This window comes from Bemisia tabaci, chromosome 3 (genome assembly GCF_918797505.1).
Source record: "Bemisia tabaci chromosome 3, PGI_BMITA_v3".
Classification (NCBI taxonomy): domain Eukaryota; kingdom Metazoa; phylum Arthropoda; class Insecta; order Hemiptera; family Aleyrodidae; genus Bemisia; species Bemisia tabaci.
The window spans coordinates 32,379,167-32,404,117 of NC_092795.1; the positions used below are offsets into that span (position 1 = coordinate 32,379,167).

A 24,951-nucleotide genomic window follows, 5' to 3' on the forward strand; every position below is an offset into this window, starting at 1 on the left:
AGACCAACAATTTTACTTCCATTTTTAAAAAGTTTGACAAAGAATCCTTATCTGTCCACGATTTCTTCCCATTTTAGACCACTGTACGTCCAAAATTTTTGAAACTGAAGACAATCACATGCATGGGGGCTCAATAAGAACATTTACAGCCCAAACCCATCAATGGTGTAACTTTTTTGTCCATTTTCCCCGTCTTTTTGCTGTAGAAATGCTGTCCAGAATGATGGCGATTTGGCAACTTTGCCCCCTCATTTCTCAAACACCGAGCGTATACTCAAGCTAAAATTTTAACCAGAGTTTTAGGGTATCATAAGGTATCGTTTGGGCCCGGTTTCAGAAAAATCCCTTCTGGCCCAAATTGTGCCATTCTTGGCGTCGCTCTTTCTCAGTCCGAGTGAAGAGCAACGAGACCTTTAAAGAAGGAGGCTCGAAACACATTTTGCATTGCAAACATGCATTTTTACCTACTGTAATCCCATACTTTGTCACCACTTTCTGCAGTCAAAGTGCAGTAGAATGACCGAGCTACCTCTCTTTTTGTCTAAAATTCTTGAAGTCGTTTCCATATCATTGTTTCGGTTCTACGAAAATGGGACGAGCACAATAGGAAGTTTTGAACAATGCATTAGTTACGACTGATTCGCTAAAACAGAAATCGAAAGACAATAAATAATAAGTCATGTCTGCACTTATTTTTACACGTGTTCCTTTTTTCATGAGGATAATTGGGCGTATAAAATGTTTCACGAAGAACATTAGTCTGAAAGTCTGCATGTCACTTACATCTCGGTAACGTAGTTCCTAATTTTCGCATAAGTTTTCAATTTTGTCAGCCACTTTGCATTTATTCCGAGGTAAGTAACAATCATAAACCATGTTTACTAATTTTTAAAAAAATCTTTAACTGACAACAAAGGATAGAAACGCATGTCTGGAAGTTCTTTGAATCTTAAAATGATTAACTGAAGTACTCGTACATCGCATCTTCGAAAAATCTCAAAATGATACGACGAGTAGGTAAAACAAATATTTAGTTTTTACTGATGCATGCATGCATCATTCATTCTTCACCCCCACGGATATTCTCATAAAATATTTGAAAATTAGGAAAACTCATAATTTTGAATGGTCAAACAAAAAATGAACCGCTGTAACCTGAGGCATCCAAGCTGCATTCAATTAGGCAACATACTTCGATTGACCTTTCTATGGAATGTCAAAATTTGTACCATGCAAGTATGCAAGCGGTATACTTGCGAATGCAATATTTCTCTTTCATAAAATAAATATATGTCAAGCGAGGTAAAAATCCAATTGAGTAAAATGCCACCACAAGTAAGTTTAATTTAACACTGATTCATGCGTTTCTTTCTTGAATTACCACGTGCGAAAATAAGACCCTTCACTGAACCAGTAAGTAAAGTTTTGGACCAAGAATGGTTCTAAGCTTCGAATAAACACGTACCTATTGGATTTATTTTGGCATTTTATAAAAGAAATATTTAACTTTATCATCTTCCCACGAAAAAAATACTTTCATGAATTTCGTGCATACTTCCATCTTCTAGCGTCTACATAATCTGTAAATCAGAAATTACTATTCGCACTTAGAGTATGACAAGGGCTGGCCTCGCGTAACACATGCGTGACAGAAGGAGGGTCCGACCCTCTCTAATTTCACACTGAAGTCGGTGCAGTCTGCCGTGGTCTTATACTTACTATAGGTTTTCGTCAAACAGGTGGGGGAATATATGTTGTTTCCGTTGAAAGGGGGCCCTGATAAAATTTGACCCAATTTTTTAATTAGAGGGGGTCGCATTGCTTAAAAAGCGATGACTGTAAAAGGAGGTGCGTCGATTCAACGTGACGTAATAAATGAACAACAGGTCTAGAAATTTTAACAAGTGAGTTTTTTTCTTAATAACTCCTTAAATTTCCACGTCGTTGCAGCAGGTGAAAAAGCCCGCGATGGATTTCTTAGAGCCACTGTCCTCCCTGCCAGCCCTGCTGTACGTTCCCTTGCTGGTGGGATCCCTGTGCTTGGTGTTCAACTACCTAGTTTACTCGCGGCGGGTGGCAGAGTGGCGCAGGTCGAAGATCCCTTTTCTGGAGCCGAGCTTCTTGATCGGGCACAAGTACTTCTGGAGCGTGGGCAGCAACTCCGCCGTCGTCCCCATCGACCGCATCTACCGGGAGAATAAGGACAAGGACCTCGTCGCTTTCTTCATCGCCACCATGCCTGTCGTCCTCGTCCGGAGCCCGGCACTCATCAAACAGGTTAGTTGGTTGGACTCGGAGACCGAGTGGAGGCTCTCTACTACCCCTCACTAATTGAAAGTTAAATCACTAGAAAATCCAATTTTTACTGAGGAAGTTGCCTCTAAATCCGGCTGAACCTTAGAAGCCAACCTTTTCTTCTTCAGAGTCATCTAGTTGAAAATCATGTTATTTGAAACAGAGTTTAAGTCGTAAGGAAACGGGATTCTTCTCCGCATGCGACTTTTTCAACGCGTGGGGCATAATTTTGCCTAGTCGTTTGAATGAAGGGGAATCGTTGATTTCGCTCTTGTGGACAAATTGTATTTTTGCGTGATGTTCTCTAAATTCAATCGGCTCTTCTTTACAGATACTTGCGAAAAACTTCGACAAAGCCTTCGAGACTTGGTGGGCAGCATCACCTCACGACGAGATAGCACAACACGTTCTGGGCCAGAGCACGGATAAAGGCGTGTGGAAATCCGACCGAAACACTCTCTCGCCCATGTTTGCCACAGGAAGGGTGAGCGGTGAGCACTTCGCCAAGATCACGAACCAGATCACCAACATGTGGACCCACGCTGAGGAGGCCCGGCTCCAGGGAAAGCCCATCAATACACAGCAGGTTAGGAATAGTCACCTATTTAATAAAACTACTGATTGAAACAACCGAGTGGGAAATTGGCCAAGCTCTAGATTTTATGGCACACGGTAGCCTCTGCCAATATCTCTAGCACCGTCTACGAGTGGTTTATCGCACAGCTATTAGACGCAATATGAAAATTCGATATTATGATATGTATCATGAGATTGAATATAGGTTTCCTTGTTTCCTAGGTAACGATGAATTTCATCCAGGACGGCTTTTCCAACAGCTTTTTCGGCATGGATGCCAACTCGTACGAAAAGGAAACGGAACTTCGTAAGCTTGTTCAAGGTTCTGTTAAGCCAGGATGGAGCAGACTGCTACGAGGTTTCAACTTTCAGGGATTCCAGGCTTTCGATTCGTTAAAATTCGTCACTCCAAAGGATATGGTATCGATGAAAAGTCTACTTCAGAAGCAAATGTCTCAAAGAAGTCGGGCCGGTGGCAATGAAAATGACTTAATCGACATCCTCCTTGACATTAAAGAACAAGGTCGAGACAAAACAAAGGATTCAGGTAAGAGGGTGCTCACAAACTATGAAGCCTCGATAGCTGTACGTTGGGAGGAATCTGCCCCCCCCCCCAAAAAAAAAAGCCAAAAGTTCATGATATTGAGGAAGTAAAACTTGCGAGGTGTCAAGCCAGAGGTGGTTTGTCTCTGTCAATGACAAAGACCTATCCAGCTCTGTGTTCAATTTTTTTTTTTTTTTTTAAATTTAAGAGTTTTATATCCCTTCATGGGGATGTCTTTAGAAACAGCTTCATTAAAAATTCAAAATCGCGCAGAAGAAGATTTTGTATCGGTACAGCTTCCTGTGCCATGCAGTTCATGGTCATATATGTCCCCCTCAGCACCTCAAGATAATTGTAAAAGATTACCATAAATGAAGTTTTCCTGTCAATTTAGATCATAAATGCATTACGAATATCAACAATTTTAAACCGAAAAAGTCTTTTGAGGGGTCGCGGTCGTTCAATACATAGTCCTTTTTTAAACAAGTCCTTTCCTGAGAATGCCCAATATGGTTTACACTGTGATTAAGGGACGTATAAGGAAGCTCTGAATATTATAGGATCATAAAATGGACCATTTTTTAAAATCTCGCGTAAACTTCAGTATTGTAAAACTCTGGAAACAGATCTCTTCGCGGAGACCTAATGATTGCCACCAAAGAAAATTACATAATTCAAAAGAATATACATACTTTGGAAGTTTTGCCGATGGTAGGTTGATACCTACCTTAAATAATCTCACGATCATAATCGCTTTTTCCCCTATATTTTTTATTTTTTTCATTAGCAAATAATTATAATGCTTGCATGCAAGGCTCCATCTCTGGACGTACAATAAAAATTTTTACTCGAGGCTTGCAGTAATTGTCTATTTTATAATGATATGTTCAAGACTGCCTTAATCCTCCCTGTGTCACAGCGTCATAACTATATGAGGCCCCAACGAAAAGTCACTGTCCTAGGAATACGATCCCGAGGGACGACTTTTTTTTGAAGTTCCGAAAAATTACAATTAAGCCTTTCATACGGTATCAACGAAAAACCACTTCATTGAAATTTCCAGAGATGGACATCACGAATGAAATGGTCGGTCTTGGACTGTCTATATTGTTTGTTGGAGGGATTTCAATTGGCTTTGTAGCGAGCTTTACTTTGCACTTGCTGTCTCTTCACCCCGAATATCAGGAGCGAATAAGAGAAGAGGTGGAAGAGGTCATGAAGAAGCACAACACTACAGAGTTCACTTACGAAGTCGTTCGTGATCTCCATTTTATCGACCAGTGTCTCCGTGGTGAGTTTGAATCGTTATGATCATTTCCAATTTAACCTAAAGCCTTGCTCTAAAGTTGTTGTAAAAGCAGCCCCCAGTCATAATTAATCAGATGTAACTTATTTCTTTGTCTTTCCTTTCATAAGTATCTTAAATTTCAAAATCCTCTCTAAATATATCCTCAATATGGCGGTACCAAGCTGCGGTCACTATGTGATTGATCCTTGCCTTGTTCTTGATATGTTGTTAAAGCAGCCCCTACTCATAATAATTCAGATGTAATTTATTTTGTTTTCCTTCTATATAGATCTTGTTTTTTTTCTTTTAATTTAATTCCTTTGTACAACGTCCTATATTAATGTCTGTGTGTCTCTAGAAACTGCACGTTTGTATCCGAATAACACAGCACTAACGAGGGTGTGCACGGAGGACATTACTCTGGCCGGCACTGACTGCACACTCAAGAAGGGTCAACGAGTTATCTTCTCCCCTTACTCTGTTCACCGCGATTCACAATACTTCGAGGACCCGGATAAATTCGATCCGGACCGCTTCAGCTCGAAAAACATGGATAGTATTGATGCTTTTCTCGCTTTTGGCAAAGGACCTCGAAAGTGTCCAGGTAAGAGCATTTAGGAGTCAGCCGAACGTATAAATTGCTCCCTCACCTTCCTTCACATTTCTCTTTTTCTACCTTCTCTAAAGATTATCGACTGGGCTTAGAATTTAAGCGTACATCATGGAGGAAAATCAAAACTGTTGAAAAATTAGAAATAAAGTTTCCAAAATGAACATTTCAAGCAGAGCACGATAAGCTTGTTCATAAAAATTGTTATCGATTCGGTTAATTGTTAAGATCGAGATAATGTATGTCTTTCGAATAGATAACTATTCGTGCTCTACGGTATGTTTGTTGCCTAAGCGGCAAAATTTAAGGCGAAATTCAAGTTGACCATAATTGAGTAATAATCACAACATTGTTCGTCGTTCAGATTGAAGCTTATGAAGTCATATATATGTGATGTGAAAAAAATAAATAAATAAAGCATTCACTTCATTCCGGCTCCCAGTTGGAATTGTTGTCTATGCTTTGAACTTGATGTCTAACTTCAAGAGGACGATATCTACCAACAGAATTGAACAATGATTGATCGGTGCAGACAACGCATGCAGCAAAATAACTGTATATTTATAAAATAACTTATTATTCATGCTCCCAGGTAGATGAATCAACTACATGTACAAAATAAAGGCAAACAATAAATGGACGATATTTATCCAATTCTGCACAACACTTCAAGAAGTATTGCGACCCCCTCAATCGAAAAATAAAAGCTTTTTACTCTCATATTCATCCTCGCCTTCCAAATGAGGGAATGATGCATTTTATGATTATATTATCACAACACGAATTTATTGATCCTTTTTCACTCTCTGATAGGTAAGAACGTTGCTCTCTTAATGGGGTCGGCTCTGATTGGCTCTCTGGTGCACAAGTACGAAGTGAGACCACGCTCTCACACGAAGCAGATGGACGCGTACGATTTCCATCCAAGGAGTTTCGCCATCATCCACAAAGATGACATCCTCGTCGATTTCAAACCTCGAGAAGTTCTCACTTGCTGAAGGAGATATTCGGGATCTTTTTTCCGCGATATTTAGTTTCTGTTTTTTGCTCATTTAATCCTCTTGTTTTTCAGTAGTTTCTTGCGGAAAAACTTCATTTATTGTGTTGATGGTAATATTGTTTACTTTTTCAAAAAATTGTACCTGTTGATAATAAACTGCATTAATTTGATTCCAAGCAGTGAACAATTTTTGGCAAAACTACTTGGCTCCATTGATTCCATCCCTTGGTTCAACTTTATTTCCAATGAGTGCTTTACGCGTCATTGTAATCTATTATCGGTCAAAATCATCCGCTCTCATAATCTCTTTTTAATACGTATAGAGGACACATAAAGACGACACCGTTGATGCAACTATTCGTGCATTACGGAATAGAATTGCATAGCTACATAAATGAAGGCGTTTGACGACCGCACAAATCTAGAAGTGTATTACATGTTGTCGGTATCCACCAGGTAGGGTGTAAACCAAACTGCTGCAAGTCTTGGCTCCTCGTCAACGATTCACGTACAATACGTCAAAAATGTTAAAAGAGCTCAAAATGAACTGATGTGTGACAAGTCAGTGTTTAAAAAATGAGTCAATATCAACTTCCTCCTCACGGAAATATTAAAAGCAAGGTAAAGCCCACTGAAAGCAGATAGGACCACATTTTGCAATTAGCAATCATTATTTCTGGCTCATTTTAGATATATGCCACTTGTTTCCTTATGCAGACAGGTGCCTGTATGGAAGGACCAGAAATAGTACTTCCTTATTGCAAAATGTAATACAGTGGATTATTCGACAAAGAGGTAATCTTGAATTTAGAAAAAAAAAGTTCAAATTTAAAACGTTACATTTGTAAAGTTGCGAAGAAAAATTCAGCACACTGAGAAAAATATTAACTCAAAGAAGGAAATCGTTTAATAACCGGTTTATGGTACGAATATATTTTCGTTTTTTTTTTTTTTTTTTTTTTTGTTTTTTTTTGCGAATAGGGAAGTTTAAAGTAATAGAAACAGACAACATTACAATATTTCACTGATGAGCTTTTGGTTTTTTTTTTTATTTTTTGACAGAATTCCACGAAAAACTTTGATGGGGAAACATATGTTGCAGTATACTGTATTTTTCACCTTGTGTGGTGTTTCATTGCGTTCATTTGCCTTTTTATGCCACCAGTGCAACGTGGCTGCAAAAACCGAGAATTGGAATTTATTGACTCTAACAGGATTTCCTATACTATGTTTTACTTTCTCGCTTCCCTCGTTTAAATATTCAATGACTTTTCAGGCGTTTTAGTGAGAAAAATAATACTTGAAAGATTTCTCAATCCGAGTGAAGAGCAACGAGACTTTTAAAGAAGGAGGCTCGAATACATTCTGCATTGCGAAGATGCATTTTTACTTACTGTAATCCCATATTTTTTAACCACAAATGGTATGTGAAGTGCATGAAAATCACTCAAGGCCTTCGTTTGTTTCACACATTCTGAGCATATTTCCGCACCATTGTTTAAATTGTTCATACAACAGGAAAAGTACAATAGAGAACTGGAAAGAATGCATCGCAGTTAAAACTGGACCGCTAACACTCCTTTTGGGAAACAATAAATAGCTGAAGACATTTAGTGAAATACACATATTTTTACTTGCTCCTTTTTTTCTGAAGGTAGGTGACGCACATGAAAGTATTTCAAGTGGAAACTGGGCTGAACGACTATACGGAAAGTCGTTCCCCACACCCCTTACCTATTGTTTTCAGGTCATTCTTTAGTTTTTTCAGATAATTTAACCATATATTGAAGTAAGGATCTTTCATACTATACTTACTATCGTTCAGAGGAAAGTCGTCACTTCTGAGAGAAGTACCAATCACAAGCGCCGTTTTTACCGAAATTAAGTTATCTTTAAAATCAGATGGCGCACATACTTTTGCGTGCCAAAGTAACAGTTTTTTTGTGTAATTAAAATCTTGAAATAAATAAAAAAAACTGCTAACATCTAGGAGCAGGTGCATCACAAGCGTCTTGTCCGGGAAAAGGGATCTCATCAAGCAGTTGGGAAGTGGCACGCTTTTAGCCGTTTTAAGAAAACCGAGGGAAAAGGTTTAGTGCACCCGTTCTTTGCCATCGCTTGAAACAACCAAAGTTTTGCTTCTCATCAACCGAAAAACGTTTTGGGGACTCACTAAAACCGAAATAATTGAGTCGACAATTCAAAGTATCTAATTGAATGTATCGATTGTGATTGGTGCCTTACGTTGCTTTTATGAATCGGAGGAACCATTTCACAGTGAGGAACCAACTCACGGCTGGTTCCGTCTTGGCTTTTCTATCGAGCGCAAATGAGTTCTCGTAAGGGAACCAATTCGAGCTGGATCTTTTTAGTGAATTTACTTTCAGATCAGGCGGAGACGTAGTTCCGATCGCTAGGAAGTGCCTTCAGTTACTTAGCTACGCTAAGCGCCCGGCATTGAAACACGAATAATCGTGGCATTGTTTTGATAAATGGACTGCATTTAGCAATTTGGAACTATAAATTTTGGCCCGGTTTAAAAACAACGTATGTGCCATCAGTTTCCCTATGCACATAAGTAGTTTCTTAAATGAGCCAGGATTTACAGTTCCAAATTGCAAAATGCAGTCCAACTACTATGCGTCTGTTATCAGCACTCTACAATTCAATTTCCATACAATTCAAAAGTGAGAATCAGCGTTTCCGACCTCTGTCAATTCAAATTTCCTGCTTCCCAAAAGCAGAATATCTGCTCGTCCTACTTAATGGCTCCTTGGCAGCATAGAGCAGACCATTGCGAGTTCTCGCCTCGCGCCATCGCGCCTTCAATTCTGCAGATGCAACGCGGACATCCATCAAGCACGAATAGTTGTATCTTTGCGCCGTTATCGATGCCAGGCTTTCCTTTATTCAACAGTCATGTTGTTTTGGTTCCTTTTGTCTTATGAATTGGACTGCATTTTGCAATTTGGAACTATAAATTCTGGCTTTTCTGGAAAAACACTTACGTGCATAGGGAAACTAATCGCACATACGTTGTTTTTAAACCAGGCTAGAATTTATAGTTCCAAATTACGTGTCGCTTGACTTTAGCCTTAAAATTATATCAATTATCTCCTATTTAAACAAACCCTATTGTCTATAATTTGGTGCTTCTGAGGAATATAAATGCCGCAAGCGAATTATCCGCAAATTATATCTAAAATTTAAGATGTTTTCAAAACTAATTTGGTTTTGAAGAAAATGTTTTAATATTTTATTAAAGGGGAATTACATGGTTTGATATTGAATTGTTTTCCCTCATTTGTGGAGATTATGACGTGGAACATGAGATGGTGAAAAGTATTCTTCAGCTAGATGCCAAATTCAAGCCAAAATAAAAATTCTAACGAGTGCAAATCTGTGTCTTCTGTAACTTTGACTCTTGGCGCTCCTGAAATTCTCCTCGGACGGATGGGAAAAGTTGGCAGCGAAATCCGACGGAGCACGGGAACCCCGTAGGAGGGATGAGATTCATCTCGTTGGTGGGCTGAGAGCATATTTTCTGGTTTCATAATTGATGCGTGCTGAACAATTGTAACCCTTGGCCCTCAAAAGGTAGACATGGACGTGTCGAAATGGACGTCCGTGGTATTTTCAGGAACGTAAAGAGACTTTCATCTATAGCCTCATTGCTATACTTTCAAACTTTCACCGCAGTCCAGTGCAGTGAAAGTTTGCACAGCGATTGCATTGTGGTGCAGTTTTCACCCCTTGATGATTGAAATGCTATTGAGTAACGTGTTGAGCGATTTGTATGCTAAACAAGCCAATATTTGCTACATTTATTGGGCGCATTGCTTAGACCAAGATCCATCAGCCGGCAAATGGAGTAAAGTAACTGTAGCTCCTCGTAAGAGAATATTGAATCCCAGTTTTTTCATCATCGCTAGAGTATTAATGGTTTGCATTTTTGCAACTCGCAAAGTTCCCACGTTTTTTCAGCAGGTGATTAACTGAAAAGCCCTGGATGGATTTCTTGGGGTTGAGGTCCTTGCTCTCAACCTCACTATAGCTGTACGTGTCCCCGCCGGTGGGATCTGGACCAAAGCCCGGACTCAAAAAATATATAGGAATTTTTTTCTCGGATGCGTTCAGGCGTTCTTATCAGCGAGCTCAATTTTAGTAATTTTCTTTTTTTTTTATTTATTTGCCGTTTTGAGAAATGACTGTATTATTGCATGAAATGCACTGAAAGTTCAAAAAAAAAAAGTTCAAGAATGATTTCAATCCGGAAGAATGTCTTTAGAAAATATCTTCCTTTTATTGACCATTTAAATCTAGCTGTTATCAGCAATTCAGGTAGGTTTAAAAAATATATACTGTCTGTTCCATAAATATTTTTTTAAGTTTGCACAATTCTCGAGCACAGATTTGACTAATCTTTCTAATAAATCGAATGGGATTGAAAAGTATTTCAATTTTAAAAGTATGATAATGAAATGTCTGAAAAAAAAAAAAAAAAAAAAAAAAAAAAAAAAACACTGCACTACTCATTCGTATACTGCTGATTGAAATTTTTCTGATATTTCTCTTTTGTATTTCTAGAAAAAGATCAGTATAAAGTTTGCTATGTAGAATCTCTAGTCATCATCTTTCACAATGCTAAATTTTTTTGATCCAATCCCACCCGTCGGCAGATTTTTTTCGATCTTCATATTTAAGCAAAATGAATCTGAAAGAAATGTTTGAACAAATTAGCACCAGCTTTCCGTTTTCTTAACTAAACCCTACCTTTTGATCAAACGGAATACAGCTTTACATCAATAGGAATATAAATCGTGGTGAAGTATACTTTCCCCAATTTGCTTGGGCATACGCGGGCACCCTGATCTTACATTAAAACGAATTATAACTCAATATGCAATGAATTGCCATAGCAATAACATCTTTTGAAGAATATTATGTAACCCCAATATTTCGTATTCACGAGTTACGTAAAACGTAAGTGAAGGAAAATTACTCCAAGGTCTCTATTCGTCGAGAAGATTGTAAAAGTGCTTCCGAACCATTGTTCGGGAGACTCGATGTTCCTAGAATTTGAAGAGCACAATAGGAAGAAGATGCAAACAATGCTATATTTACGACTCAGTTATTATTATATCAATCGAAAAACAATAAAAACAATCGTTGGAACGCACATATTTTCACACGTGCTTTCTTTTCACCGAAGATGAGGAACGTATAAAAGCGTAACGCAGAGGCGAAATCTGAAAGTCTGGCAAAGAAAGCATCCTCCTAATTTTCTGGTCGTTCGTTTTGTGAGCTATTTAACAATTATACTTAGGTAAGTCACATTCATAGTATATAATTGCAACTATAAAAAATCCTAAAATCATGATACGGATCGAGAGATCCATGTTTAAAATGTGTGTATTATTCTGAAAATAATTATTATATTATTATTGAATATTATTCCATGATCATATCATTGCGCCACTTATTCACGCAGTGTTAAAACCATGAATCAGTTTACTGGACTATCTTTAATTTTCATCCCTAAGTACTGTTCAATTTTCGCTCTATCGGGTGCGTAGATGTTTTCTTAATTTATTCAGAGTTTCAAGAATTTTTTTTTCATTCTCTTAAACATACGAAATACGTCATCTAAATTTTGCCACTGATTTTTACATCCACATTTTTTCATTACATTTTGACTTGTAAAATAGTAAATTTTACTTAGACATTAAATTTGAAATCAGATAAGTTCTGCATCATGCTTTTTTACGCATTTTCCATTGGCATTTTCATGGAACGGGATGCATGAATGTTTTTTTAATGGGTATAGCTATTCGCGCTACCCGGTAAATATGTTGCCCAGGGCCGGATTTACCTACTTGCAACCCATGGGCCGCCAGTATTTTGCCGCCCCTTCTCATTCGTTTTGAAACATCAATGAAAACCATTAAGTAAACGTGCCGGAGGGGAAGGAGTGCATAAGATGCGTTTACTCGTGTTGGACATATTTTTTGCGAAAGCCCTGTCAAGCTCTTCTAGTAAAAGTTCACGGAACTCTGCACGAAAGTTAATTTCCATAAACCGATCTCTGTGTGAACAAGGCCTTCCATTTATAAGAAATGAACGAAAAAATTATGAAAGAACAAACATACCTATGTGGTTTGATCATTTTAACTTCCGCCGCCGCCGCGCGCCACGTTGACCACACTGTGTTAGGCGCGATGCGTGCAGCATTCTTCCAGTCTTGTAGGCGCTTTGCGTTTCACGCCGACCGCTGCTGAACGCCCTAAGTTTGACGCAATGCGTGAAGTATTCGTGCAGTCTTGCAGGCGCTAATACGCGTTACATGCCGACCGCCGCGCCGAGGGCTACTCCTTTTAATCTCAAGCCCTCGTCATCACTGCTCTCTGCGCCGCGCCATTCCAGGCCAAACTGCTTGGCTGCTGGTGTTTGCTTTCTCTTTTAACTCGACTAATTAAAGGTGCTGTCTCTTGTATTACCAAAAGACGACAAAATTAGAAATTACTATATTCTCAGTATATTAGAGATTTTGTCGCCCTTTCTCGTTTGTAATTTTTTTTCTAAATCCGATTTGTTTTTATACCTAAATTAAAAAAAAAAAAAAACCGCAAAATTTGCCGCCATGGGCCTCAGCCCATGTAGCCACCTCCTAGGTCCGGCCCTGATGTTGCCTGTAAAAAGAAAAACTAAATAAATAAAAAAAAAAAACGATGAAATGGAAGGCTACCTTCAAGTTGACAATATCTAAAAAGAGGTTTAAGCCTTTTTAATTGGCTTACAAAATCAAAGTTTATGGGTGGAGGTATACTCGTATGTGTGGTTTACCAATAGAAAACATTTCGCATTCCCCGGTATGTTTTTTACCTCAACGGTACAATTGAAGGCAGACTCCAATTTGCCGATGACTACCAATACTTTTACGCATTGTATATTGTCTCTGTCGAAGTTTACTATGAGCGCGATTTTCATATGTGTGCTCGTCATCTCAAGAGGCAACCCGCAAGCTTTGAAACGATGTAAGCTACAACTTTGACATCATTTCAAACATTGAACTATTTCTTCTTATTTTTTCGCTCTCTTTATCCTTACTCTACTTGTCTACCTATTGTTCTTCACTGCATTTTCCCCGTTTCATTTCTCTTCGAAAAAAATTCCCCTCATTTCAGCGCCTTTATTGTAATAGCGCCTGGTGCAGCCGCTATCTTGATGCGTCATTTATAATCCGGTGCTGCTTTCCACCATTCGATTTTGGACGCCCTCTTTTCTCGGCATTCTCTCTTTTCTTTGACATTCCTTTTTTCATATTTCTTTTTTCAGCAGGTGATAACACCATGATGGATTTCTCAGAGTCGCTCTCCTCACTATCGCCTCTGCTGTGCGTGCCCCTATTTGTGGGATCCCTGTGCTTGGCGCTTAACTATCTGGTGTACTCGCGGCGGGTGGCGGAGTGGCGCAAGTCGAAGATCCCTTTTCTGGAGCCGAGCTTCTTGATCGGGCACAAGTACTTCTGGAGCGTGGGCAGCAACTCCGCCGTCGTCCCTATCGACCGCATCTACCGGGAGAATAAGGACAAGGACCTCGTCGCTTTCTTCATCGCCACCATGCCTGTCGTCCTCGTCCGGAGCCCGGCACTCATCAAGCAGGTCAGTTAGACACGATTTGACAGAGGAGGTCTAACTATTTTGGAAGTTTTAGAAAAATACATCCGTGACGAAGTGCAGAACATTATTTTTTCCATGGTTAAAGTATCAAAAGAACCCAATCCTCGTTTCAACGCGTAGGTTATAATTAATTTGCCTAGTCTTTCCAATGAAGGCGAATCGTGACTTTGTTTGCTCTTGTAAACAAGTAGAGCCTCTTTGATGACCTTTCGCCTCGGCGAATGATAGAGACATCTTTTTTTTAGAACCCTACTTTTATCCTTTGTAGCCTTCTTGCTGGGTTTTGGGTGAAAAGTTTAGCAATTTATCTGGAACCATACCAAGATTTTATTATTTTTTTTTGAACTTATAACTTGCTAACCCAAAAATAGACGTTTCCACAATCGCGAGCCCTTGAAGCATCACGCAAAATTAGTAAAATGGAACAAAAAGCATGGAACAAGCAAGGAAAAAGAGCGCGTCGATGACGGCGCAAAGATACAACTATTCGTGCTTGATGAATGTCTCTGTTGCATCTGCAAAATTGAAGGCGCAATTACGCAAGGCGCAAGCTCGGAATGCATGGTCTATGCTGTCGATGAGGTGCCGCTCAGATTAAGAAAATAGTTCTGAAAAAACGAGGCCAAAAACGTTATTCCTGTTATCGGCTATGTTGACACTCGATTTTCTTTCTTTTTTTTTCAATTTGATGTGTGGTTCTTTTTTAGGATGTATTTTGTGGATGTGCATCTGAAGCGCTAGTATGTACTGGCCTCATGACTCCCCCAGAAGAGATAGTCATTTCAATCTGACTCGGCTTTGGATCTAGGGATAGTTGTTCAAAAAATTCCCTGACATACTCAAATTTCCCCCGTTTTTTTCTATTTGATTTTCTTCTTGTTTAAAATTCGAAATAGAGAACAGATATCATTCCTATTATTATAAAATATTTACCTTTTTAAAGACACCTACATGAACCCTTGTAACTTCCTTCTTTTTTACCTATCGATCCCTCGTGAAGTTTTTATTTTGAATGCTCCTAGGTGAACTTCAAATACATCTTACGGCTAGGATGTGAAACTTCAAACCCCTTTTTCTCGATTTCAGCTCGATCTGGCATGGACTTACTTCCCTGTATTTTGTCCATTAATCTTTAAGCTGGTCCTTCATCGATAATCTTTGATTATAAGTGTATTTCGGAATCAACTAAATTTTGAATTAAACTACTCTTGGCTAATTTTAAAATTAGGAGCTACAAATACTATTCATGTGGAGAAAGAAGGTTTTACAGATATACCAGAAATTGTAGTTTATCGTGGTAAAATGCAGTTCAAATGACGTCGGCTCTCTTTTGCAGTTATTCGTGAAGAATTTCGACAAAACGTTCGAGACTGGTTGGGCAGCATCGCAGAAAGACAAGATTGCTCAGCATATGCTGAATCTGTGCACGGACAAAGGTGTGTGGAAATCCGGCCGAAATGCACTCTCACCCATGTTCACCACGGCAAGAGTGAGCGGAGAGCACTTCGCCAAGATTCGTAACCAGATCGCCAATATGTGGACCCACGCGGAAGAAGCCCGTCTACAAGGAAAACCCATCAATACTAAGCAGGTTTGTATCATTAATACTCCACAATTTCCACATCCCGTTAAGATTTCCATCTCTTTAAAACATACATACATACATAAGAATGGCTCCTAAAACGCACTCTGGCGTTCTGCGACACTCAAACGCCACATGTACCTATCTTCCCAGAGGTTATCGGGCTACTGACAACGCAACATCTCCTCGTCAACGCTCTGTCGCCATCCTTTTAAGGGACGTCCTCCAATCCAAAGCTTGTTTGGGCGACCTGTCCTCCGACATTCTTTGCACATGTTCATACCACTTGTCCAACTGCCTGGACATGAGGCAGTCTTGAGGCAACCCTTTCAAACATATTTATCATTATTTTGAGATATGGTAATCATTTTTCTCTAAAGGCCATGCGTGTTAGTAATGCAACGGTGTAAAATGTTCCCTTGCGATAGAAAAAACGAAGATTATTATACCTCAGCTTGGAGAGGTTAATTTTGTACTTTTGGTGCAAAAAATTCTATAGACTAACCATTTAAGGCAATCAAAAGTTCAAGGACGAAAAACGGAGAATTCTAGGAAATTGCTGCTAAAGTTTATCACCGCTCTTGCCAAGCGTTATAGAAAAGAATCAATTTCAATCCCAAAAGAGATCATAAATAATGCAAATTTTGGCTCGAAATTTTGACCTTACTGTTTTGGAAGTACACATATGTAAATCGTAGAATATATCGATAACAGCAAATAGAAATTTTTACCCTAAATCTTTTTTTTCGCGGAACAATATAAGGTTAAGACATAATTTGCTCTGCTATTCACGTATTGTTATGCTAAGCAGTATCGTGAAACAATCTCGTGACCCTAACAATTTAATTTTTTTTAGAAAAATCATTGTGCAATTTTCGTCTAAAATGTTTTTGAGTTTTACGTGTCATTTGAAAAATTATCGGTAAAATTTTCAATTAGGATCGCCCACAGTTTGCAATTTGAAATTTCGCAACGTTGGCATTTGCAGACGTACTTTCGTGGGAACTTTGTCATTTGCGACATTTTACGTCGAAAACAAGCGTTGACACATTCTGACTCATAACGCTAACTACGTCTCCAGTTAACAGAATAGTGCAACGAACGTTCTTACTTTTTTCCGGATGAGAGTATCTGGGATTGAAACGTGAAATCCGTGTTCAACCTAAAACTACGATTTACGAGATACTGTACTTTTTCAAGGAAGTAGCTTTATGAGCGGCAACATTTTCGCCATCTGCATAGGTGTCTGATATCTGCATGGTATTCTGGGTGTATCGCTATTTGGAATGGAATTCAAGCCAAATACGTTTACGCACTTCTACAGTGGAACGGAACGTTAAGTGTTCTCTAATCAGCATTAAAGGTCAATACACGAATCAAGATGGCGGACCTTCTATTGCCCTCTGAAAGTGCGTAAACTTATTTTGCGTTCATTTTTCGTGCATTTGAGAAACGAGGCTGTATATGACACTTAAATTTAGTTTAGACGACCAGTTTTTATTTCTGTATTCTAAACTTAACGTTCCTTGTTTCCAAGGTGGCCATGAACTTCATCCAGGATGGCACTTCCAACAGCTTTTTCGGCCTGGGCGCTAACTCATACGAGAAAAAAGGAGAACTTCTTAAGCTTGTTGAAAGTTTTGCCGAGCCGGGGTGGAACCGACTTCTAAGCGCGTTTGCTCAGATGCACCTCCAAGGAGTTCAAGGTTTCGAGTCTTTGAAGTTCATCACTCAAAACCACATCGAATCGATGAAGAGTATGCTTCAGAAGCAAACGGCGCAGAGAGGTCAAACCGGTAGCAATGAAAATGACTTCATTGACATTCTCATCAACCTCAAAGAGCAAGACCAAGGCAAGAAAGAAGATTCAGGTAAAGAGACCAAGATCTAAAATTTCTCAAATTTTTGGAACTTAAATGATTTTTTAAGTACTTCGTTGACCTGTGAACTATGAGCTATTTCTTATGAACCCACTAGAATCTGCTTAGACCAATAGTCAAAAACAAATGAGGAATCTTGAATCAAAAATGTTAAAATTTCATTGTTCTGGTATTGAATGCGTGTGAGTTGAATATTTGGCTGCTGCAAATCTTCAAGATACATATAATTGAATTCTTTGAAGTCGTACGAAGAGTACGTAAGTGAAGTAGCGATTCTTTATTAATACGCCTCGGTTTATATGGGGAGGGAGGGGTAATGGTGTCAACTAATAAATTTGTTGGAAAACATTCGTTTTCCGATATGATTCATTCGAATCATAAAATATGTACATAAAATTTCTTAGAATTTTATGGCATTTAGCTTTCCCTGTCCGTATGCATAGAGTTCAAATAACACGTGGACAGACTGACTCGACGATTCCCCAGCTTGAAGCTTGAACAAGGAAACATAGAACGAATATTCATAGAAATTTTTGGATAAAAGATTCATCGGCGTTGCTTTCCTTAACAAATTGTGCGTCGAAATCCAAAAATCCGATTTTTCCACTCGAAAAAAATAGCTTTACTATGAAAAACCTGGACTGAAGCCCCCTTTTTACCAAGGACGATTGCATTTTTACGGAGAAACATGATTGGGCCTTTTTCAGAAATGGACGTCACAAATGAGATGATCGGTCTCGGGCTATCCTTACTGTTGGGGAGAACTGAATCGACGGCAATTTTGGCGAGTTTCACCATGCACCTACTGTCACTCCACCCTGAGTACCAAGAGCGAATAAGGCAAGAGGTGGATGAGGCTATGCGAAAGCACAACACCACAGAATTCACTTACGAAGTTGTTCGCGATCTTCACTTCCTGGACCAATGTCTACATGGTGAGTACTGCAACGTTAGGAGCACTGGGGTTATTTCTCATACTTTATCCACTAACTGAGACTTGAGTTTTTAACAAATTGTTTTCACCATCTAAACTTCAGAAGAATTTCTTTGATTATCCATTTGATGCGACCGGTACATTCCTGGGGGGATGCAAAAGTTGTTTCCAAAATGAACTGCAAACAGCAGTTCTTGAGTCCCTTTATACTTAGAGTAAAGACAATACGAATTCATTTCACAGTGTCACAAACGGGAATAAAGATTACATTTTCACCGATTGCAAATATCATAAATTTGAATGGACCAGGAAGTAGGAGGCACGGCAAGGAACAAACGGAAAGAGAGAAAGAACGGAGACAGGAATGGAATGAGCTGATCAAAGATTACGAAAAGCGTTCAATTAGTATGATCTTTATTCCCGTCTCACCCATGAGCCACGTTGTCTTAACTCTCTCTATAAAAGGACTCTAAGTAGTTAAGTGTAATTCATTTGATGTTTGGGTCTTTAATTTCAATGATTTTGGATCTCTACCTTTCTAGAAACTGCGCGTTTGTACCCAAACACCTCAGCACTAACGCGAGTCTGCACGGAGGACGTCACGTTAGCCGGCACTGACTTGACTTTGAAGAAAGGCGAGCGTATCATTGTCGACGCTTATTCTGTCCACCGCGACCCGGAACACTTCCAGAACCCGGATGTGTTCGATCCGGACCGCTTCAGCCCGAAAAACAGAGACAAAAAAGCAATTGACGCTTTCCTTGGTTTTGGAACTGGACCCCGCAAATGCCCAGGTAAAAAAATTCTGTATTGGTGTAATCATCAGACCTGGAGCGGACTGATTTATTGACAATTCCTTTGAATTGGCAGAACCGGTGTAAAATAATTGATATTCAACCTAAAAATACTATTCATACTAGTTCATACTAAAAATAATTACTGATCAACTAAAAGTTAAAAATTAATCAAAATTTAATTATTTAAAAATTTGATTAAATACAAGCTGGAAAAGTCATATAAATTTAATATAAGCAAAGATTATTGTCTTCTACCTTTTGTATCAGGGTTACCTAATTGAAAATGAAAAAGAGTTTACTGTCTCGAAATTTCTACATCACCCAGAATCGATCGTTTCCTCTGCACTTGAATGGTAGAAAACAGTGATGGCAACTTGTGAGACTCGACAATGCTGCAAATATAGAAATCTCGAACATTAGGTAAAATATTATTGAATGTCATCTGTAGAAAGTTAGTATTAACAGTATCAATATTATAAATATACATGCAGGGTTATCCAAAAGTCACTGACCACCCCTGTAACTTTTTTCCAAATTGAGATAGAAGTTTGAAACTTTGGCAATGTTCCTCGGTCTAAGGTAGCAACTTTTTGGTCCCCCCAAAATTTTGGGGGGCGGCCCCCCTAAGGGGGGCAGGGGCTAACTTTTTTTGTCCTAATGGCAACCCCCCCTTTGTGGTACCTCATTCGGAAGGTAATAAGAAAAGAAAATTTTTGGCGCAAACCGCAGGTCAAAATGTTGATTTTTGACAAAATGGCGGCCGGTCAAAGTTCAAAATGGCGGAAATTTGGCATCTCCGTTTTGTATCGGCGGATTGGTCCGAAACTCAGAATTCTGGGGTTTTTTGGGTCGACAAAAACGATTCTGGCACCGGTTTTCCAGAAAAGTCAGTCCTTTTCAAAATGACGGCGGTCAAAATGGCGGCCTAGAGCGAGAAGTGGATTTTTAGGATGCTTATCGTTGGATTTGCATGAAACTTGGTATCCGGGGGTATTTCGGCACGAAAAGAACGAATATTTCATTGGATATCGGCAATTCCGATGAATTTCAAAATGGCGGCTGAAAAGTGGCGATAAATCAGTTTTACGGCTGCTTACCGACGGATTTGCATGAAATTTGATATCCTGGTGGTTTTTGGCTGGATAAAAAGAAATCTTTCATTAATTCTTGAAACACTAAATTATCGATATCGCATTTCATGCAAATCCATTCGTTAACAGCCGTAAAACTGATTTCTCACCCTCTTTTCCGCCGCCATTTTGAAATTCATCGGAATTTCAGATATCCAATGAAAGATTCGTTCTTCTCGTGCCGAAATACCCCCGGATACCAAGTTTCATGCAAATCCAACGATAAGCATCCTAAAAATCCACTTCTCGCTCTAGGCCGCCATTTTGACCGCCGCCATTTTGAAAAGGACTGACTTTTCTGGAAAACCGATGCCAGAATCGTTTTTCTCGTCCCAAAAAACCCTTGGATTCTGAGTTTCAGACCAATCCGCCGATAAAAAACGGAGATGCCAAATTTCCGCCATGTTGAACTTTGACCGGACGCCATTTTGTCAAAAATCAACATTTTGACCTGCGGTTTGCGCCAAAAATTTTCTTTTCCTATTATCTTCCGAATGAGGTATCACAAAGGGGGGGTTGCCATTAGAAAAAAAAAAGTTAGCCCCCGCCCCCCTTAGGAGGGGCCGCCCCCCAAAATTTTGGGGAGACCAAAAAGTTGCTACCTTAGACCGAGGAACATTGCCAAAGTTTCAAACTTCTATCTCAATTTGGAAAAAAGTTACAGGGGTGGTCAGTGACTTTTGGATAACCCTGTAGATGTATTATGAAGTTTAGGTTGATTATTCCCTAAGCGCATTTCTGTATTAGCCACGGTTAGCACACGCTCTTATGCGTTCCGAAGCTTATCCCAGAATGCCCTCACTGCTTTTCCCCATAACAAGGCAGAATGCCGCTTGTTCTAGGTTTTGTCTTCTTAAAGAGCATTCGCAAAACGGATGATTTCTGCTCTCATTCATAGATGACGCATGTTTTAAATAGCATTCGCCAAACGGATGATGTTTCTTCTCGTTGATAGTTGACGCACACGGAGAAAAAAACTTCGTGCATGGGACCCGAAGTTGAGGTCATGTGGACCTCTGAAGTTTTCTGATCATGCATCCGAAAACTTGAGGTCGAGCTGCCGAAGTTCGGGTCCCACGCACGAAATTTTTTTCTCCGTGTAGAATGTCATATCATCATCAGTTTACGATTTAGGAAGGATTGAGACACCCAACTTTAGTTTTTTCTTGTTCAATACTGTCTGTTTCTACCTGTCAAATTATGGAATTTTTAACCCTTCTATACCTCTGAACAGGTTACAAAGTTGGTTTCCTGATGGCATCGACTCTGATTGGCTCTCTGGTGCACAAGTACGAAGTGAGACCCCGCTCTCACACAAAGCAAATGGACGCATACGATTTTCATCCCCGCAGTTTCGTCAACGTCCACAAAGATGACATTCTTGTTGACGTCATGCCTCGAGAAATTCTCGCGTGCTGAGGAAATCATGAGGAAGTTTTTGCTGGAACGTTTTCCAACCGCTAAAAGTAGGCTTAAAATCTCCATTCTTAGCATTTTCGGACATGTTTTCAGATTTTGGTGGAGGTGCGGTGATAAGGATCGCACATTTGGAGAAATTTTTCTGGTTAGGGGAGTGCGGTCACGAAATATACCTGTAAAATCTTGTATGCGTAGTTTGTGAGACAATAATCTATGCCCTAAAATCAGCATACTCGTATGCTACAGTGTGCACCGAATTTCATTTAATCCGGAAGACAAAGCTCATTTTAATAGATTAAATAAAATAGTTAAAAAACGAATGAATGAATTTTTAAACCACAAATTTGAAAATTTTGTAAAATCTCTTTCACCTCACGCAGACAAAAATTATTCATTGTGGGCTGCTACTAAGTATTTAAAAAGACCCAAACAACTCAAATTTCCAATAAAAAAAGCAGATAACACCTGGGCAGAAACAGACTTAGAAAAAGCAGAACGGTTGGCAGATCATTTCGAAATGGCTTTCCAGCCTCACAAAGATATTGCCACACCTTCTTCAGACTCAGAAAATGGAAGCTCCACAGACAGCTCCGACTCCGAACCGCACAGTCAGGGAGAGGTGTCCTCATTAAAAACTCGAAAACCAAGGAAAATACCACCAGTAAAAATCAAAACAATTTCTCCATCTGAGATAACGAAAGAAATAAAAGGTAAAATTAAAGCCAAAAAAGCTCCTGGCTTTGACAAAATTTCAGGTCTTATTTTGAAGAACCTGCCGAATAAAGCAATTATGAAACTAACAGCTATATTCAATGCAGTCATTCGATGCAAATATATCCCTAAGCAATGGAAGATGGCAGAAATTTTCACTCTTCTAAAGCCAGATAAACCACCAGCAGAGGCTGCTTCTTATAGACCAATTTCCCTATTGCCGGTTATTGGAAAATTATTTGAAAAACTCTACATAAAACGTTTAAATGAAATTGTTAAGCAAAATAATTTAATCATTGATGCCCAATTCGGCTTTAGGGCTCAACACTCAACAGTGGATCAACTACACAGGGTCACTAAATTTATCGAAGATGCATTGGAAAAGGGCGAATACTGCGTGGCTGTTTTCCTTGATGTAGCGCAAGCGTTCGATCGGGTCTGGCATGAGAGGCTCGTCGATAAACTTTTCACTATGCTCCCATGTAACCATGTGGAGCTCCTGTCGTCTTTCCTTACCGGAAGACAGTTCAGAGTCAGATACGAAAATGCGACTTCAGGTTTCAGACAAATCCGAGCGGGAGTTCCACAGGGCTCCTGTCTTTCCCCTCTTCTCTACTCCCTCTTTACAACAGACATCCCACAGTCTGGGAGGAGGGGGAAACTGAGAGTTTATGCCGACGATACTCTCGTGCTAACCTCGTCCAAGAGTTATAGAGAGGCACGTCATACAGCTCAACAACATTTGAATAAAATAAATAAATGGACAATGAGAGACAAAACAAAATTGAATGCCTCAAAATCAGTTGAAGTAATTTTTACTAATCGTCCATATACCCACATCCCGCTCTCTCTAGGAGAAGATAAAATTCCACACGACAATGTCGCCAAATATCTTGGACTTCACCTGGATTCCAGGCTCAGGTGGGGCAACCATATTAAAAAGAAGGTAGCACAATTGCGACTGAAATTTTCCAATATGCAGTGGCTCATCGGACGTAAGTCACGGTTATCTCTAAATATCAAGTTGCTCCTCTACAAATCAATGTTGAGGCCTGTTTGGAGTTACGGTTGCCAATTGTGGGGTTGTGCAGCCAAGTCAAATTTAGATAAAATAGAAATCATGCAAATGAAGATTTTAAGAAGTATAGCTAAAGCAAGATGGTATGAGAGGAATGTAGATATTCGCACGGACCTCAACATTGATTCAGTGGAGGACTACATCACCAAGATGTACACTGCATATGAATTTCGACTACACCGGCACCCCAACCCTGAAGCTCTTGAGCTCTTGGAATGGGACCGATGTGGTCGAAGATTAAAACGTCGCAAGCCCTATGAGCTTGGAATCCAGGGCTTTTCAAAATTTCCCTAAATAGTTAAACCTCACGTGCCTCTCTACGCTCTCACGACGTGATCAGGGGCTTTTTCGGGCTTTGACCGAGTCCGGTCGCCCAATTTTCCACACAGATAAATCAAAAAGACCTTTTTACTTTGAAGTAAACTTGTCTTTATTCTTTCTCCTTAATATTGTAAAGGTAGTACTTTTTATAAAATGTGTTTAGAATTAGTTTAATTTTATTTAGACAGTTAAGAAAAGCTTTTAAAAGACTTTTTATGAAGTCTAAAAGTGTATTTTGTACAAAATCTCTTATGTGCAAATAAAATAATAAAAAAAAAAAAAAAAAAAAAAAAAAAAAAAAAAAAGTGTGCACCGAATTCGGAATAGAAACGTGTTAATAATCGTTGTTATTCTAGAAGAAGCAATTTTCTTCGTACTTTTTCGTTCTTCGTTGAAAACGAAGTTTTATTTTTATTTCGAGACGAATTTTTTTCACTAAAAAGATTATTTGAGGCATGGAACCCCTTTTCTTGTCAATGAAATTGTTTTCAACGCAATGGAATCAAATACAATTTTAAAAATAAGAAAAAATCAAGTAAAAAAGGAAACTAAAAAGGGTGCAAACAGCAAATAAAATTTGCCAACAACGAAAATACATTGCTTTGAAAAAAAAATTAGTCATTTGGACAATAAGATTATTTTGCTACTAAAAAGAGAGAAAGAAAAAAATACCTCATTGTTGGAAAATGATCTTCGGAAGGAAACAATTTTTTAACCTAACAGATTTTCTTCACCTCAAAAGCAATTTTATTTCGAAAAATTAATAAATTCTTTGACAGCACCATTATGGCACCGATGGAACATGACTTAAAATGTGATAGGCGCAGTTTTTACATTCAACGAACGTATGAAGCGCTTCTTCTGTAGGACTCTTTCGTGGTAATTCTTGGGTGGCATTCGAATGTAGATAAATAGATACACTGCACTGGATTCTTTACCATGCGAACGCTACGTGAAAATGGTGATTGGTGCGTGCCAGACTCACGTGGCACAAATGTGTGTTCAACACGCAACCCAGCAAAGCTGTTGTTTTATGGAATAGGCTTTTCAGAAACAACCCGCCAGCATTGCAATGAGCGGAAAATTTCGAGACATTTTGTACATTAT

General features: G+C 39.1%; 1 protein-coding gene across 4 annotated transcripts; it reads left to right on the forward strand.

Annotated features, from left to right (window-relative positions):
* Positions 1-704: 704 nt before the first annotated feature.
* LOC109043871 (cytochrome P450 6B7) lies at positions 705-24,152 on the forward strand. 4 transcript variants are annotated; one of them, XM_072298196.1, is made up of 7 exons: positions 705-854; positions 1,951-2,277; positions 2,627-2,881; positions 3,094-3,418; positions 4,479-4,706; positions 5,062-5,307; positions 6,127-6,489. In XM_072298196.1, the coding sequence occupies exons 2-7, from the start codon at positions 1,969-1,971 to the stop codon at positions 6,309-6,311; spliced, it is 1,548 nt and encodes a 515-aa protein (XP_072154297.1). In that variant the 5' UTR covers positions 705-854; positions 1,951-1,968; the 3' UTR covers positions 6,312-6,489. The 4 variants fall into 4 exon arrangements, with proteins under 4 accessions (XP_072154297.1, XP_072154296.1, XP_018916756.2 ...); XM_072298195.1 differs by lacking the exons at positions 2,627-2,881; positions 3,094-3,418; positions 4,479-4,706; positions 5,062-5,307; positions 6,127-6,489 and adding exons at positions 15,329-15,583; positions 17,112-17,445; positions 18,162-18,389; positions 18,931-19,182; positions 21,550-24,152 and having other exon boundaries at positions 746-854; positions 1,954-2,277; XM_019061211.2 differs by lacking the exons at positions 705-854; positions 1,951-2,277; positions 2,627-2,881; ... (2 more) ...; positions 5,062-5,307; positions 6,127-6,489 and adding exons at positions 11,503-11,639; positions 13,649-13,974; positions 15,329-15,583; ... (2 more) ...; positions 18,931-19,182; positions 21,550-24,152.
* The last annotated feature ends 799 nt before the right edge of the window (positions 24,153-24,951 follow it).